A 17,500-nucleotide genomic window follows, 5' to 3' on the forward strand; every position below is an offset into this window, starting at 1 on the left:
ATTGTGAATAATTGGACCTCAGACGTATATATATAAGTTGCTAATGGTATATATCGCCTGCCATGAATATATAAAAACAGAAATGGTATATATAATACTGTTATATAAATATGCCAATTTTTATATTTTTCAAGGTGAAAAAAAAAAAATGAAAACTTGGTATATTTGAACAACCATGGTGTTGGTCAGTGTAACTCATCATGGTTATAATGCTCTGCCATGGTATATATAAAACGGACATTTATATAAAAAACATGGTAAAAATGGGTATAAAATATCCAATATTTTCTTTTCATTATTTTTTCACCTGGATATATAAAACAAAATTTGGATATTTAAACAGTTTTTATATATTTTACTGCCATGGTATTATATTCAGATGGTATATATCAGAAATGGTGGTGGTATATAAAATACTGCCATGGTATATGGCTCCATGGTATATATAATACTGCCATGGTATATATAACTTCCATGGTATATATAATACACCATGGTATATATAACTGCCACCATATATATAATACTGCCATGGTATATATAATACTGCCACCATGGTATTCTCTCCCTCGTTCCTCCTAGCTAAGCCCCGCCCCCAAAGTCTGTCGGTTTGGGTTTTTTTTGGTCCATATGGGAGAGGACTCACCTGACTCCACCTGATGGATCGCTTCACATTAGCTCGGCATATCCATCTGGGAACTTACCTTTGGAGAACTTTTGGGAAGGGGAGCGAAAATCCTGGTTATCTGATTGGATAAACCATCTGTCCATCACCACCTATAGTTGGTGATGGACAGGCCAAATCAACCAATCAGATCAAACTCTCGCCGAAACCAGCCGGGAGAAGAGCAGAAACATCTTTTCCTCCGAGAAAAGCCTCCAGTACTGTTTTATTTTTTTGCTCTTCTTTCGATGAAGGAATCCTTTCTACTTCAGTCGCTTCTCGTTGGGTCTCACACCTGAACACGCTTCATACTCAAAGCTGATTGGTCGGTCGTGGTCGGAGATACAGAGATCGGTCTCACCAGGCCAGGAGAGGACACCATGGTGGCAGTATTAGGAATAATTGGAGCTCAGACACAACTTTGTAATTTTCTCCATTTCTGATTCTCTGAATAAAAAAAAAACAGAAAATAGGAAAAACAGGTTTAAAAGACCCAATTTTTTAATTTTTCAAGGTGGAAAATGTATATTTGAACAATCTGTGTTCATTCATTATTCGGTTTTCAAACCAAAACAGGAAAAACAAAAATTGTGTGTTTTATTGTTTTAAAAACCAGAACAGAAAACCCCAAATTCTCTTAACCGCCCTTCAGTAGCATCTGTTAGCCAGGCTCAGGCCTACGCAAGGTAACCTATTTAATAATTACATTATTTAATTGTGCTTTTGTCTTTATTGCTAATATTCATTATTATTATTATTATTATTATTACAAATTGAATTGCTTGCCTCAAGACTTTAACATGATGATACACATGCATTTGGTTTGATGCATTTTTACTAACAGTGTGGTTTTATTCTATGATGTATTTTAAATTATTTATGGTTATTTACTTTGTGGCCCTTTTTAAACACAGCACTTATTACTAACTTTTAATGGTATGTGTATATTTATTTTCTTAACCTCAAGGGCAAGTAACTCAGACAGTATTCCTGACCCCTTTACAATGTTTTAAGTTTTGAAGTTTAAATAAGATTTTTTTTTAATATTAGGATAGAATTTATTTTGTATTGGGACGCCAGTCTTTTTATTTTATTTATTTATTGATTAAGTCCTATCCCCCTAACTCTAACCTTAACCCCAGAATGAGTGCTACGAGGGGCAGCTAGAGGGCTTTTTATTTATTTTATTTATTTATTCATTCATTACGTAACTCCATGTATGTGTGTATGTATGTATGTATGTGATATATATATATATATATATATATATATATATATATATATATATATATATATATATATATATATATATAATGTATTTATTTTGTAATGTCTCCAGGAGAGAGGGTAGTTGTGGAGGTGACCTTTTATTTAAAGTTTGAATCTCCTGCTGTCGGTCCCGTCCACTGGTTCTTATAATATCTGGTCTTCTTTTCAACAGCCCACTTTTGTTTTAATATAACCGAACCCGTTTTTTTTAAGGAGTTCTTTAAAGTGTTTTATTCCCACCAGGGGTCCTGTTGGGCCCGTGCCCCTCGTAGCACTCATTCTGGGCTCTGCGTTTTAACCCAAACCTAACGGGGTTAAGGTCAGAGTTAGGGGGATGGGACTTAATCAATAAATAAATAAAATAAAAAGACTGGCGTCCCAATGCAAAATAAATTCTATCCTAATATTAAAATAATCTTCTTTAAACTCAAAGATTAAAACATTTTAAAAGGGGTCATGAATACTTGCCCTTGAGATTATCCAATTTTTCTTTTTTTTTCCACCTTGACAAATAAAAAAAATTGGGTCTTTAAACTTTTATTCAGAGGATCAGAAATGTAGAAAATTACAAAATTGCATCTGAGCTCCAATTATTCATAATACTGCCATTGTATTCTCTTCCTCTACTTTTAGGGAATATGCAGCTCATTAACTGCATATGGACCAAAAACCAAAATGGTAAATGATAGACTTTGGGGGTCAGAGGGGCAACTGATGGTGTCGAGTGGCTAGGCGGTACGAGGGAGAGAATACCACGGCAGTATTGAATAACTGGAGCTCAGACGCAATTTAGTAATTTTTTTAATTTCTGATCGTCTGAATAAAAAACAGAAAATAGGAAGAACAGTTTAAAGATCCAATTTTTTTATTGACCCAGGCAACCCTCTCCCTGTGTAAGCTCCCTTCTCCCTCCACTTACTCCCTGTGAACTGATCACTGGTGAGAAATATAAAGAAATACACATAAACAGGCACCGTGAAGTCATTCTGCACATTGTAATCAAAACAATACACGTACGATTGTGTCTTTCAACAATCAATCATAACAAATTAGGTTGGATTCAGCTGGACTTACATTAGTAATGCATCCGTAGTCTGTACTTGGGTTTTCTCTTAACTTTAAACAGGATTTCACCCTGAAATCAAACACTATACATTCAACTTTAAGGCATAACATTCAATGTGACCAAATATTAAGAGTTATACAATGGAAAGGTCCATTAAACTCACATCACTCCTCTTGGTTCTGCCTGGTTAGTTTGGAGGGAAAAGAGTGCCACAGCCCTCAAGGGTTATATAAGTTAGGAAAGGGGCGTGGTCTTAGTGGTGATTGACAGTCCATTAATGAGGCAGGTCAGGTGGAAACTTGATATTTAACAGTAATATTTGAAGAATATATTTGGTAGAACATTAGTAAGAGAGTCTCGAGCCATCCTGACCTTGCTTTCTGTGTGTCTAAAGGCCTGGGAGAGGTAGTGATAAGACTCGTTCAGTTCATCCATTAACACAGTATCCAAATGAACTGGCCAGATACCCAGAGAGAACAATGGTCTAGTGATGGATCGGCACAAATTATGGTGGGAACCAGAGACCTGGACCAGGTCCACTGATAACGGCACATACATGGTTGCAGAAGGACTTTGAAGAAGGATTGTCTTGAAGGAAGTCTGATTCCTTATGCATAAGCTGTAACTACTAGAGGACCACTAAGGTCTATATAAAGAGACTTCAGATACAGTATTAGGGGACCACTAAGGTCTATATAAAAGAGACTTCAGATACAGTATTAGGGGACCACTAAGGTCTATATAAAAGAGACTTCAGATACAGTATTAGGGGACCACTAAGGTCTATATAAAAGAGACTTCAGATACAGTATTAGGGGACCACTAAGGTCTATATAAAAGAGACTTCAGATACAGTATTAGGGGACCACTAAGGTCTATATAAAGAGACTTCAGATACAGTATTAGGGGACCACTAAGGTCTATATAAAAGAGACTTCAGATACAGTATTAGGGGACCACTAAGGTCTATATAAAAGAGACTTCAGATACAGTATTAGGGGACCACTAAGGTCTATATAAAAGAGACTTCAGATACAGTATTAGGGGACCACTAAGGTCTATATAAAAGAGACTTCAGATACAGTATTAGGGGACCACTAAGGTCTATAAAGAGACTTCAGATACAGTATTAGGGGACCACTAAGGTCTATATAAAGAGACTTCAGATACAGTATTAGGGGACCACTAAGGTCTATATAAAAGAGACTTCAGATACAGTATTAGGGGACCACTAAGGTCTATATAAAGAGACTTCAGATACAGTATTAGGGGACCACTAAGGTCTATATAAAAGAGACTTCAGATACAGTATTAGGGGACCACTAAGGTCTATATAAAAGAGACTTCAGATACAGTATTAGGGGACCACTAAGGTCTATATAAAAGAGACTTCAGATACAGTATTAGGGGACCACTAAGGTCTATATAAAAGAGACTTCAGATACAGTATTAGGGGACCACTAAGGTCTATATAAAAGAGACTTCAGATACAGTATTAGGGGACCACTAAGGTCTATATAAAAGAGACTTCAGATACAGTATTAGGGGACCACTAAGGTCTATATAAAAGAGACTTCAGATACAGTATTAGGGGACCACTAAGGTCTATATAAAAGAGACTTCAGATACAGTATTAGAGGACCACTAAGGTCTATATAAAAGAGACTTCAGATACAGTATTAGGGGACCACTAAGGTCTATATAAAAGAGACTTCAGATACAGTATTAGGGGACCACTAAGGTCTATATAAAAGAGACTTCAGATACAGTATTAGGGGACCACTAAGGTCTATATAAAAGAGACTTCAGATACAGTATTAGGGGACCACTAAGGTCTATATAAAGAAACACTGATCTAACCAATGGCTGCGCTCGGTTTCTGCCGGCTCCGCCCACTTTCTCTCCATCATTTCCAAACAAACAAAACACACCAAAGTTCAGCTTTTCAATGGATAAAACTTTATTGTTCATGTGTTGACACGATCCTCAGATGGGATTGGTCGGTTTGCAAACTCCAGCAGATAATAGTAATCTTAAAAAAAACCTGACACTAAACAAAAGAGGAATCGCAGCGTTCCTATTGGACGCTGGCCGAGGTTCGTCCGACTCAATGTCATCAATCAAACCCCCCCACCCCCCCCCTCCCCCCGGCTACGCTAACAGCTAACAGTGAAGCAACACAGCTTTAAAAACACACACACACACACACACACACACACACACACACACACACACACACACAACACACACACACACACACACACACACACACACACACACACACACACACACACACACACACACACACACACAAACAGTGTATCGACTACTAAACAGAAGTTCAGAAATGTGGATTTTTTTGTCTCATATTTTTGGTCCGGTGTATTTTTTGTATTTTTGCGTTTCAGATTTTTCGGATGTTTTGGTGAAATGTCGCAACCACAGAATCTCAATACTTCAGACTTCGCTCAGTGCTTGTTGTCGTGCTTGGGTTGTTGTTGTTGTTTGTTTGTTCGGGGGGAGGGGGGGTAAACAAGGGTCAAAACTTAACGGAAGAAAAACCTTTTCTTGTCTAGTCTTCGTCAGCGACTCGACATTTCACGTCAGAAGCCTCCACCACAGAGACCAGATCAGAGACAGAAACCACCAAACTACCAACCCAACACCCCCAAATATTCACCAGACCAACCGGCGGGAACCCAGAGTCCATCTGTTGGTCTCGTCTTCCCGTCTTCCTCCTACGTCTTTCTTTCACAACGTTTCAAATTGTCGTTTACATTTTTCTTCTACACATTTTCAGCGCTTATTTCTACGTCCCATATTTTCCGATAAAACACTAAAAGTCAACAACAGGAGGGTTAAATCGCTGGTAGACGTCGTAACCACGGACGATAACCATCTCCTGATTCAGTCTCGTTAACACGGAGCTCTCAGAGAGAACACAACGTCAATCAGACCCAGACCCACCAATCAGACCCAGACCCACCAATCAGACCCACCAATCAGACCCAGACCCACCAATCAGACCCACCAATCAGACGGCAGTAGAGCCAGTGGGACTGATCAGTCTCCCCGAGTTGGTCCAAAAAGTTCCTCAGACCACCGAAGAGACGAGACCTGATACGTCTCTATAACAACAGGGGGAGCTAATCTGGATTTGTTGCCCCAAAAACAAACACACCCACCCACGGGTCTGGTTTCTCCCTGACCAACATGGCGGCTCGTTCAGAATCCGATCTCATATCGGACTAAAATATTTTCACCGAAACATGTTTCTGAAAACATGTGAAGAGAGAAATAGGCTGCGATGTAGCTGCTGAATCTGTCTTCATCTCAGATCAACAAAGGTCAGTTTAAGAGATTTTCATCAGGTTTTGAGAGACTCTAGTGATGCTCATCCTGCTCTCCACCAATCAGATTGGGTCACTGAGTCCGACTGTCTGGACCTTAACGTTCACAGTAAGATTTGGGCCCCGAAACAAGACGACAGGAAACTGGTTTTCAGACGATAACGACGCAGATTCAGAGAGAGATGTGTATTTATAATATACATATAATCAGCTGAACTCTCTGATGACAATAAATTAAAAAGTTACAAAAACGTGTGAAAAGCAGCAAATGTCTTCATGTGACTCTCGTCCTGTTTGTAATAGATTACTTTATCTTTTATATATATATATATATATATATATATATATATATATATATATATATATATATATATATATATCAGATCCTATTCAAAAACGTAGCCGACCTTTGAGAAAACCATTCAGACTTTTTGTCGGTTTTATTTTGACTATCGCACCGTTTCCTGTCGTCGCGTTTCAAAGTTTTTGTCGCCTTTTAAGACGAGTTTTTTTAAGTCATTGTTGTCGGGTTTTTAGGTGGCTTTTCTGTCTCGTTGTTGACTTGTTGTTGTTGTTGTTGACTTGTTGTGTCTATGAACTGTTCTTCACTCATCTGGACCGGTCCCTGAACGTTACCCGACTCCGCTACTGTCTGCTGTCTCTGCCCGATGGGAGACAAGTAGCCTACAAGATGCTAACAGCGCCGTGAGCTAAGGTTAGCCATAGATATACATCTATGAACTTTAGCAATCAAGTAGCCTATGCTAACGGCGTTGTGAGCTAACGTTAGCCATAGATATAAATCTATGAACTTTAGCAATCAAGTAGCCTATGCTAACGGCGTTGTGAGCTAACGTTAGTCATAGATATACATCTATGAACTTTAGCAATCAAGTAGCCTACTAGATGCTAACAGCGTCGTGAGCTAACGTTAGCCATAGATATACATCTATGAACTTTAGCAATCAAGTAGCCTACTAGATGCTAACAGCGTCGTGAGCTAACGTTAGCCATAGATATACGTCTATGAACTTTAGCAATCAAGTAGCCTATAAGATGCTAACAACATTGTGAGCTAACGTTAGCCATAGATATATATCTATGAACGTTAGCAGTCAAGTAGCCTACTAGATGCTAACAGCGTCGTGAGCTAACGTTAGCCATAGATATACGTCTATGAACTTTAGCAATCAAGTAGCCTATAAGATGCTAACAACATTGTGAGCTAACGTTAGCCATAGATATATATCTATGAACGTTAGCAATCAAGTAGCCTACTAGATGCTAACAGCGTCGTGAGCTAACGTTAGCCATAGATATACGTCTATGAACTTTAGCAATCAAGTAGCCTATAAGATGCTAACAACATTGTGAGCTAACGTTAGCCATAGATATATATCTATGAACGTTAGCAATCAAGTAGCCTACTAGATGCTAACAGCGCCGTGAGCTAACGTTAGCCATAGATATACGTCTATGAACTTTAGCAATCAAGTAGCCTATAAGATGCTAACGGCATCGTGAGCTAACGTTAGCCATAGATATATATCTATGAACGTTAGCAATCAAGTAGCCTACTAGATGCTAACAGCGTCGTGAGCTAACGTTAGCCATAGATATACGTCTATGAACTTTAGCAATCAAGTAGCCTATAAGATGCTAACGGCATCGTGAGCTAACGTTAGCCATAGATATATATCTATGAACGTTAGCAATCAAGTAGCCTACTAGATGCTAACAGCGTCGTGAGCTAACGTTAGCCATAGATATACGTCTATGAACTTTAGCAATCAAGGAGCCTATAAGATGAAAAACGAAACGTCCCGTCTGTATTCTCGGAGAAGAAGAAGAAGAAGAAGAAGGGGGGGGGGGATGTACTCGCTATCGGCAGCTAACGCACTCACAGTATCGCACCATCTCCAGTTAGAACTACAACCCCCACACACACAAAAACTACAAAAAAGTGACATCTTTTCCCAAAAACAAGCAAGTAAAAAAAAAAAAGGTTTCTTTTTTCGGCTTTGATTTTTTCATTTTATTCCTCCGATCAAAGACCAGGACGATCAGTGCGATGTCTCACTCCTTCCTGTTTTATTTTATTTTTTAAATTATTTTTATTATTATTTTTATTTATTTTTAAATCCTCCTGCGCTCTCATTGGCTTGTTCTGGCATCACTGAGTTTTATATATTTATATATATAGAGCACCAAAAAAAAAAAAAAAAACATAAAAGTTAAACACACACACACACACACACACACACACACACCTGATAAAAAACAGAAAACAGTCTCTCTCTCTCTCTCTCTCTCTCTCTCTCTCTGTGAAGGTGCCAGGCGGTTGCCGCGGCGGGTAAGGTTTTGGGCGTTGCCGTGGCGACTAGACGTCGAGGATCTCGTCGGCGGTGCCTCCGCAGCGTAACCGGTAGCGACCGGTCCTCCAGCTGATGGTCGGGTCCCACAGCGCCGACAGGAAGATCTGCACGGCCAGAGACTCTCGGATGAACCAGGCCACCGCGAAGTCCAGCTTAGAGAAGCACAGAGCCCCGCCCTAAAGACACACACAGCCAATCAGAGACAGACACAGGAGATCACACAGAGAAACACACAGCCAATCAGAGACAGGCACAGGATATTACACAGAGAAACACACAGCCAATCAGAGACAGGCACAGGATATTACACAGAGAAGCACAGAGCCCCGCCCTAAAAACACACACAGCCAATCAGAGACAGACACAGGAGATCACACAGAGAAACACACAGCCAATCAGAGACAGGCACAGGATATTACACAGAGAAACACACAGCCAATCAGAGACAGGCACAGGATATTACACAGAGAAACACAGAGCCCCGCCCTAAAGACACACACAGCCAATCAGAGACAGACACAGGAGATTACACAGAGAAACACACAGCCAATCAGAGACAGGCACAGGAGATTACACAGAGAAACACACAGCCAATCAGAGACAGGTACCGGAGATTACACAGAGAAACACACAGCCAATCAGAGACAGGCACAGGACATTACACAGAGAAACACACAGCCAATCAGAGACAGGTACCGGAGATTACACAGAGAAACACACAGCCAATCAGAGACAGGCACAGGAGATTATACAGAGAAACACACAGCCAATCAGAGACAGGCAAAGGATATTACACAGAGAAACACACAGCCAATCAGAGACAGGCACAGGATATCAAACAGAGAAACACACAGCCCCGCCCTAAAGGGTGAGGTCATCACACACACAGCCAATCAGAGACTGGCACAGGATATTACACCCTTTCAAAATAAAAGCATGTGATGTGAGTACCTGAACTCCTGTGAGCTGGATGTAGTCGGAGATAAACCAGGCCAGACAGTGACACATGAAGAAGACCATCATGTCCCACCTGCAACACACACACACACACACACACACACACACACACACACACACACACACACACACACACACACACACACACACACACACACACACACACACACACACACACACACACACACACACACACACACACACACACACACACACGTTTGAAAGTCTCGAACAGAACATACCAGTAGAAAACACTTTATCATTTAACAGTTCAATTCAATGTGTTCAATAAAATGTTTATTTCCTTTTTTAGTTTTAAATGCAACAAGCAAACAGCTGTTAGTCTCCCTAACACTAGGAGCCTGATCTAAGCCCTGCTCTGTGATTGGCTGCGTACCTGAACACATAATGAGCAGCCCAGCCAATGATGAGGCTGGCCAGGAAGCACTCGGAGACGGGCTCCAGCACGGTGCCAGGTAGCATGTTGATCCTCAGCTTGGTCCACCACACACACACACACACACACACACAGAGACACACACACAGAGACACACACACACACAGAGACACACACACACAGAGACACACACACACACACACACACACACACACACACACACACACACACACACACACACACACACACACACACACACACACACACACACACACACACACACACACAGAGACACACACACACACACACACACACACACACACAGAGACAGAGACAAACACACACACACAGACAGAGACACACACACACACACACACACACACACACACACACACACACACACACACACACACACACACACACACACACACACACACACACACACACACACACACACACACACACACACACACACACACACACACACACACACACACACACACAGACACAGACACACACACACACACACACACACACACACACACACACACACACACACACACACACACACACACACACACACACAGTCATACATACATACACACACACACACACACACACACACACACACACACACACACACAGTCATACACACACACACACACACACAGACACACACACACACACATATAGAGAGACACACACAGAGACACACACATTTAATTAATAAAGTCTCTCCCTGTGTGTTTGTGATCTGGTATCAATGAATAACTATTGTAATAACTATTGTAATAACTATTGTAATAACTATTGTAATAACTATTGTAATAGCCAATGCTAATTAGCATCCATGCTAACACACGTTAACATGTTCTGTCCCTTTAAGATGGACCGATTAAATGAAGAGAAAGGTCACCTGATCATGCGGGACTGGAACTGACCAATGGAGTAAGAGCCTGAGTTCTGCATCGCCACCTGCGTCGCCATGGAGAACTTCCAGCCCCTAAAAGAGACACACACACACACACACACACACACACACACTTTACTTTCTACCCACAGCTAACATGCTAACATGCTAACACAATAGATCTCATTGAGTTCAGCAGCTCTCACCAAACACGGCACACTGACAGAGAGGTGATTAATGTGTGTTGTCTCATATTCTGCTCATCTTCAGGTTCATAACTGTATTTTAAGGTTGTACCAGAATAGGTTTACATGGTTTAATTATCAGAAAACACCATATTTTAGTTTTACTGCACATTGCTGCAGCTCCTCTTTTCACCCTGTGTTCAGGTCTCTGTTTGAGCTACAGAGTGAGACATCTCACTGCTGTAACATCTTTGTTGGGAGTCACACATGCTCAGTAGCTAGGTAAGGACTACTAGCCAGTCAGAAGCAGAGTATGAGGGGCCCCGACAGTACCTAGGTAAGGACTACTAGCCAGTCAGAAGCAGAGTATGAGGGCCCCGACAGTACCTAGGTAAGGACTACTAGCCAGTCAGAAGCAGAGTATGAGGGCCCCGACAGTACCTAGGTAAGGACTACTAGCCAGTCAGAAGCAGAGTATGAGGGCCCCGACAGTACCTAGGTAAGGACTACTAGCCAGTCAGAAGCAGAGTATGAGGGCCCTGACAGTACCTAGGTAAGGACTACTAGCCAGTCAGAAGCAGAGTATGAGGGGCCCTGACAGTACCTAGGTAAGGACTACTAGCCAGTCAGAAGCAGAGTATGAGGGCCCTGACAGTACCTAGGTAAGGACTACTAGCCAGTCAGAAGCAGAGTATGAGGGCCCTGACAGTACCTAGGTAAGGACTAAAGTGTGTGGAAGCACCAGAGACACAAAATAACACAAAATAATAATCCCAGAAAAAGTGATTTTTTTTCATGATATGGGCCCTTTAATGGCTGAAATGAATGCAAGATGCTAACCTGTCTGATGGTCTTAGCCATGAAGTAAGATGCTAACCTGTCTGATGGTCTTAGCCATGAAGTAAGATGCTAACCTGTCAGCGATGGCCTTAGCCATGAAGTAAGATGCTAACCTGTCAGCGATGGCCTTAGCCATGAAGTAAGATGCTAACCTGTCAGCGATGGCCTTAGCCATGAAGTAAGATGCTAACCTGTCTGATGGCCTTAGCCATGAAGTAAGATGCTAACCTGTCAGCGATGGTCTTAGCCATGAAGTAAGATGCTAACCTGTCTGATGGCCTTAGCCATGAAGTAAGATGCTAACCTGTCAGCGATGGCCTTAGCCATGAAGTAAGGAGCTAACCTGTCTGATGGCCTTAGCCATGAAGTAAGATGCTAACCTGTCAGCGATGGACTTAGCCATGAAGTAAGATGCTAACCTGTCTGATGGCCTTAGCCATGAAGTAAGATGCTAACCTGTCTGATGGTCTTAGCCATGAAGTAAGATGCTAACCTGTCAGCGATGGCCTTAGCCATGAAGTAAGGAGCAAACCTGTCAGCGATGGCCTTAGCCATGAAGTAAGATGCTAACCTGTCAGCGATGGCCTTAGCCATGAAGTAAGATGCTAACCTGTCTGATGGCCTTAGCCATGAAGTAAGATGCTAACCTGTCTGATGGTCTTAGCCATGAAGTAAGATGCTAACCTGTCAGCGATGGCCTTAGCCATGAAGTAAGGAGCTAACCTGTCAGCGATGGCCTTAGCCATGAAGTAAGATGCTAACCTGTCAGCGATGGCCTTAGCCATGAAGTAAGATGCTAACCTGTCTGATGGTCTTAGCCATGAAGTAAGATGCTAACCTGTCAGCGATGGCCTTAGCCATGAAGTAAGATGCTAACCTGTCTGATGGCCTTAGCCATGAAGTAAGATGCTAACCTGTCTGATGGCCTTAGCCATGAAGTAAGATGCTAACCTGTCTGATGGCCTTAGCCATGAAGTAAGATGCTAACCTGTCTGATGGTCTTAGCCATGAAGTAAGATGCTAACCTGTCTGATGGTCTTAGCCATGAAGTAAGATGCTAACCTGTCTGATGGTCTTAGCCATGAAGTAAGATGCTAACCTGTCTGATGGCCTTAGCCATGAAGTAAGATGCTAACCTGTCTGATGACCTTAGCCATGAAGTAAGATGCTAACCTGTCAGCGATGGCCTTAGCCATGAAGTAAGATGCTAACCTGTCTGATGGCCTTAGCCATGAAGTAAGATGCTAACCTGTCTGATGGCCTTAGCCATGAAGTAAGATGCTAACCTGTCTGATGACCTTAGCCATGAAGTAAGATGCTAACCTGTCAGCGATGGCCTTAGCAATGAAGTAAGATGCTAACCTGTCTATTGGCCTTAGCCATGAAGTAAGATGCTAACCTGTCTGATGGCCTTAGCCATGAAGTAAGATGCTAACCTGTCTGATGGCCTTAGCCATGAAGTAAGATGCTAACCTGTCAGCGATGGCCTTAGCCATGAAGTAAGATGCTAACCTGTCAGCGATGGCCTTAGCCATGAAGTAAGATGCTAACCTGTCAGCGATGGCCTTAGCCATGAAGTAAGATGCTAACCTGTCTATTGGCCTTAGCCATGAAGTAAGATGCTAACCTGTCTGATGGCCTTAGCCATGAAGTAAGATGCTAACCTGTCAGCGATGGCCTTAGCCATGAAGTAAGGAGCTAACCTGTCTGATGGCCTTAGCCATGAAGTAAGATGCTAACCTGTCAGCGATGGCCTTAGCCATGAAGTAAGATGCTAACCTGTCTGATGGCCTTAGCCATGAAATAAGATGCTAACCTGTCTGATGGTCTTAGCCATGAAGTAAGATGCTAACCTGTCTGATGGTCTTAGCCATGAAGTAAGATGCTAACCTGTCAGCGATGGCCTTAGCCATGAAGTAAGGAGCTAACCTGTCAGCGATGGCCTTAGCCATGAAGTAAGATGCTAACCTGTCAGCGATGGCCTTAGCCATGAAGTAAGATGCTAACCTGTCTGATGGCCTTAGCCATGAAGTAAGATGCTAACCTGTCTGATGGTCTTAGCCATGAAGTAAGATGCTAACCTGTCAGCGATGGCCTTAGCCATGAAGTAAGATGCTAACCTGTCTGATGGCCTTAGCCATGAAGTAAGATGCTAACCTGTCTGATGGTCTTAGCCATGAAGTAAGATGCTAACCTGTCTGATGGTCTTAGCCATGAAGTAAGATGCTAACCTGTCTGATGGTCTTAGCCATGAAGTAAGATGCTAACCTGTCTGATGGCCTTAGCCATGAAGTAAGATGCTAACCTGTCTGATGACCTTAGCCATGAAGTAAGATGCTAACCTGTCAGCGATGGCCTTAGCCATGAAGTAAGATGCTAACCTGTCTGATGGCCTTAGCCATGAAGTAAGATGCTAACCTGTCTGATGGCCTTAGCCATGAAGTAAGATGCTAACCTGTCTGATGACCTTAGCCATGAAGTAAGATGCTAACCTGTCAGCGATGGCCTTAGCCATGAAGTAAGATGCTAACCTGTCTATTGGCCTTAGCCATGAAGTAAGATGCTAACCTGTCTGATGGCCTTAGCCATGAAGTAAGATGCTAACCTGTCTATTGGCCTTAGCCATGAAGTAAGATGCTAACCTGTCTGATGGCCTTAGCCATGAAGTAAGATGCTAACCTGTCAGCGATGGCCTTAGCCATGAAGTAAGATGCTAACCTGTCAGCGATGGCCTTAGCCATGAAGTAAGATGCTAACCTGTCAGCGATGGCCTTAGCCATGAAGTAAGATGCTAACCTGTCTATTGGCCTTAGCCATGAAGTAAGATGCTAACCTGTCTGATGGTCTTAGCCATGAAGTAAGATGCTAACCTGTCAGCGATGGCCTTAGCCATGAAGTAAGATGCTAACCTGTCAGCGATGACCTTAGCCATGAAGTAAGATGCTAACCTGTCAGCGATGACCTTAGCCATGAAGTAAGATGCTAACCTGTCTGATGGTCTTAGCCATGAAGTAAGATGCTAACCTGTCAGCGATGGCCTTAGCCATGAAGTAAGATGCTAACCTGTCAGCGATGACCTTAGCCATGAAGTAAGATGCTAACCTGTCAGCGATGGCCTTAGCCATGAAGTAAGATGCTAACCTGTCAGCGATGGCCTTAGCCATGAAGTAAGATGCTAACCTGTCAGCGATGGCCTTAGCCATGAAGTAAGATGCTAACCTGTCTGATGGCCTTAGCCATGAAGTAAGATGCTAACCTGTCAGCGATGGCCTTAGCCATGAAGTAAGATGCTAACCTGTCAGCGATGGCCTTAGCCATGAAGTAAGATGCTAACCTGTCAGCGATGGCCTTAGCCATGAAGTAAGATGCTAACCTGTCTATTGGCCTTAGCCATGAAGTAAGATGCTAACCTGTCTGATGGCCTTAGCCATGAAGTAAGATGCTAACCTGTCAGCGATGGCCTTAGCCATGAAGTAAGGAGCTAACCTGTCTGATGGCCTTAGCCATGAAGTAAGATGCTAACCTGTCAGCGATGGCCTTAGCCATGAAGTAAGATGCTAACCTGTCTGATGGCCTTAGCCATGAAGTAAGATGCTAACCTGTCTGATGGTCTTAGCCATGAAGTAAGATGCTAACCTGTCTGATGGTCTTAGCCATGAAGTAAGATGCTAACCTGTCAGCGATGGCCTTAGCCATGAAGTAAGGAGCTAACCTGTCAGCGATGGCCTTAGCCATGAAGTAAGATGCTAACCTGTCAGCGATGGCCTTAGCCATGAAGTAAGATGCTAACCTGTCTGATGGCCTTAGCCATGAAGTAAGATGCTAACCTGTCTGATGGTCTTAGCCATGAAGTAAGATGCTAACCTGTCAGCGATGGCCTTAGCCATGAAGTAAGATGCTAACCTGTCTGATGGCCTTAGCCATGAAGTAAGATGCTAACCTGTCTGATGGTCTTAGCCATGAAGTAAGATGCTAACCTGTCTGATGGTCTTAGCCATGAAGTAAGATGCTAACCTGTCTGATGGTCTTAGCCATGAAGTAAGATGCTAACCTGTCTGATGGCCTTAGCCATGAAGTAAGATGCTAACCTGTCTGATGACCTTAGCCATGAAGTAAGATGCTAACCTGTCAGCGATGGCCTTAGCCATGAAGTAAGATGCTAACCTGTCTATTGGCCTTAGCCATGAAGTAAGATGCTAACCTGTCTGATGGTCTTAGCCATGAAGTAAGATGCTAACCTGTCTATTGGCCTTAGCCATGAAGTAAGATGCTAACCTGTCTGATGGCCTTAGCCATGAAGTAAGATGCTAACCTGTCAGCGATGGCCTTAGCCATGAAGTAAGATGCTAACCTGTCAGCGATGGCCTTAGCCATGAAGTAAGATGCTAACCTGTCAGCGATGGCCTTAGCCATGAAGTAAGATGCTAACCTGTCTATTGGCCTTAGCCATGAAGTAAGATGCTAACCTGTCTGATGGTCTTAGCCATGAAGTAAGATGCTAACCTGTCAGCGATGGCCTTAGCCATGAAGTAAGATGCTAACCTGTCAGCGATGACCTTAGCCATGAAGTAAGATGCTAACCTGTCAGCGATGACCTTAGCCATGAAGTAAGATGCTAACCTGTCTGATGGTCTTAGCCATGAAGTAAGATGCTAACCTGTCAGCGATGGCCTTAGCCATGAAGTAAGATGCTAACCTGTCAGCGATGGCCTTAGCCATGAAGTAAGATGCTAACCTGTCTGATGGCCTTAGCCATGAAGTAAGATGCTAACCTGTCAGCGATGGCCTTAGCCATGAAGTAAGATGCTAACCTGTCAGCGATGGCCTTAGCCATGAAGTAAGATGCTAACCTGTCAGCGATGGCCTTAGCCATGAAGTAAGATGCTAACCTGTCAGCGATGGCCTTAGCCATGAAGTAAGATGCTAACCTGTCTGATGGCCTTAGCCATGAAGTAAGATGCTAACCTGTCAGCGATGGCCTTAGCCATGAAGTAAGATGCTAACCTGTCAGCGATGGCCTTAGCCATGAAGTAAGATGCTAACCTGTCAGCGATGGCCTTAGCCATGAAGTAAGATGCTAACCTGTCAGCGATGGCCTTAGCCATGAAGTAAGATGCTAACCTGTCAGCGATGGCCTTAGCCATGAAGTAAGATGCTAACCTGTCAGCGATGGCCTTAGCCATGAAGTAAGATGCTAACCTGTCAGCGATGGCCTTAGCCATGAAGTAAGATGCTAACCTGTCAGCGATGGCCTTAGCCATGAAGTAGTCCTCGGCGATGTACTGGGCGAAGGACACCAGTCCTCCGGCCTGGTCCAGCACGTCCTTCCTCATCAGACAGGACATTCCCGTCACGCACTTTATCCCCGTCACGTTGGCCGAGATGTAGGACCGGGGGTGGGACGTCCCAAAGTACACCTGGCAACACAGCGTAGCATTAGCATCTGTTAGCACCAAGGTAGCGTTAGCATCTGTTAGCACCAAGGTA

At 42.9% G+C, this 17,500-nt stretch overlaps 2 protein-coding genes across 3 annotated transcripts in view; one reads left to right on the plus strand and one right to left on the minus strand.

Annotated features, from left to right (window-relative positions):
- Window positions 1–17,500, plus strand: part of LOC114570782 (uncharacterized) — a 645,073-nt gene that overhangs the window by 149,486 nt on the left and 478,087 nt on the right. The window lies entirely within an intron of this gene.
- Window positions 8,608–17,500, minus strand: part of ugcg (UDP-glucose ceramide glucosyltransferase) — a 26,076-nt gene continuing 17,183 nt past the window's right edge. For both annotated transcript variants that reach the window (XM_028601361.1, XM_028601360.1), the window contains 5 exons: window positions 17,252–17,430; window positions 10,995–11,081; window positions 10,079–10,186; window positions 9,676–9,754; window positions 8,608–8,900 (listed from right to left, as the gene is read on the minus strand). In XM_028601361.1, the coding sequence (XP_028457162.1) occupies window positions 8,730–8,900; window positions 9,676–9,754; window positions 10,079–10,186; window positions 10,995–11,081; window positions 17,252–17,430 (624 nt within the window). In that variant the 3' untranslated portion in view covers window positions 8,608–8,729. The remainder of the gene's footprint in view (window positions 8,901–9,675; window positions 9,755–10,078; window positions 10,187–10,994; window positions 11,082–17,251; window positions 17,431–17,500) is intronic.

Source organism: Perca flavescens, chromosome 16 (genome assembly GCF_004354835.1).
Source record: "Perca flavescens isolate YP-PL-M2 chromosome 16, PFLA_1.0, whole genome shotgun sequence".
Taxonomy (NCBI): domain Eukaryota; kingdom Metazoa; phylum Chordata; class Actinopteri; order Perciformes; family Percidae; genus Perca; species Perca flavescens.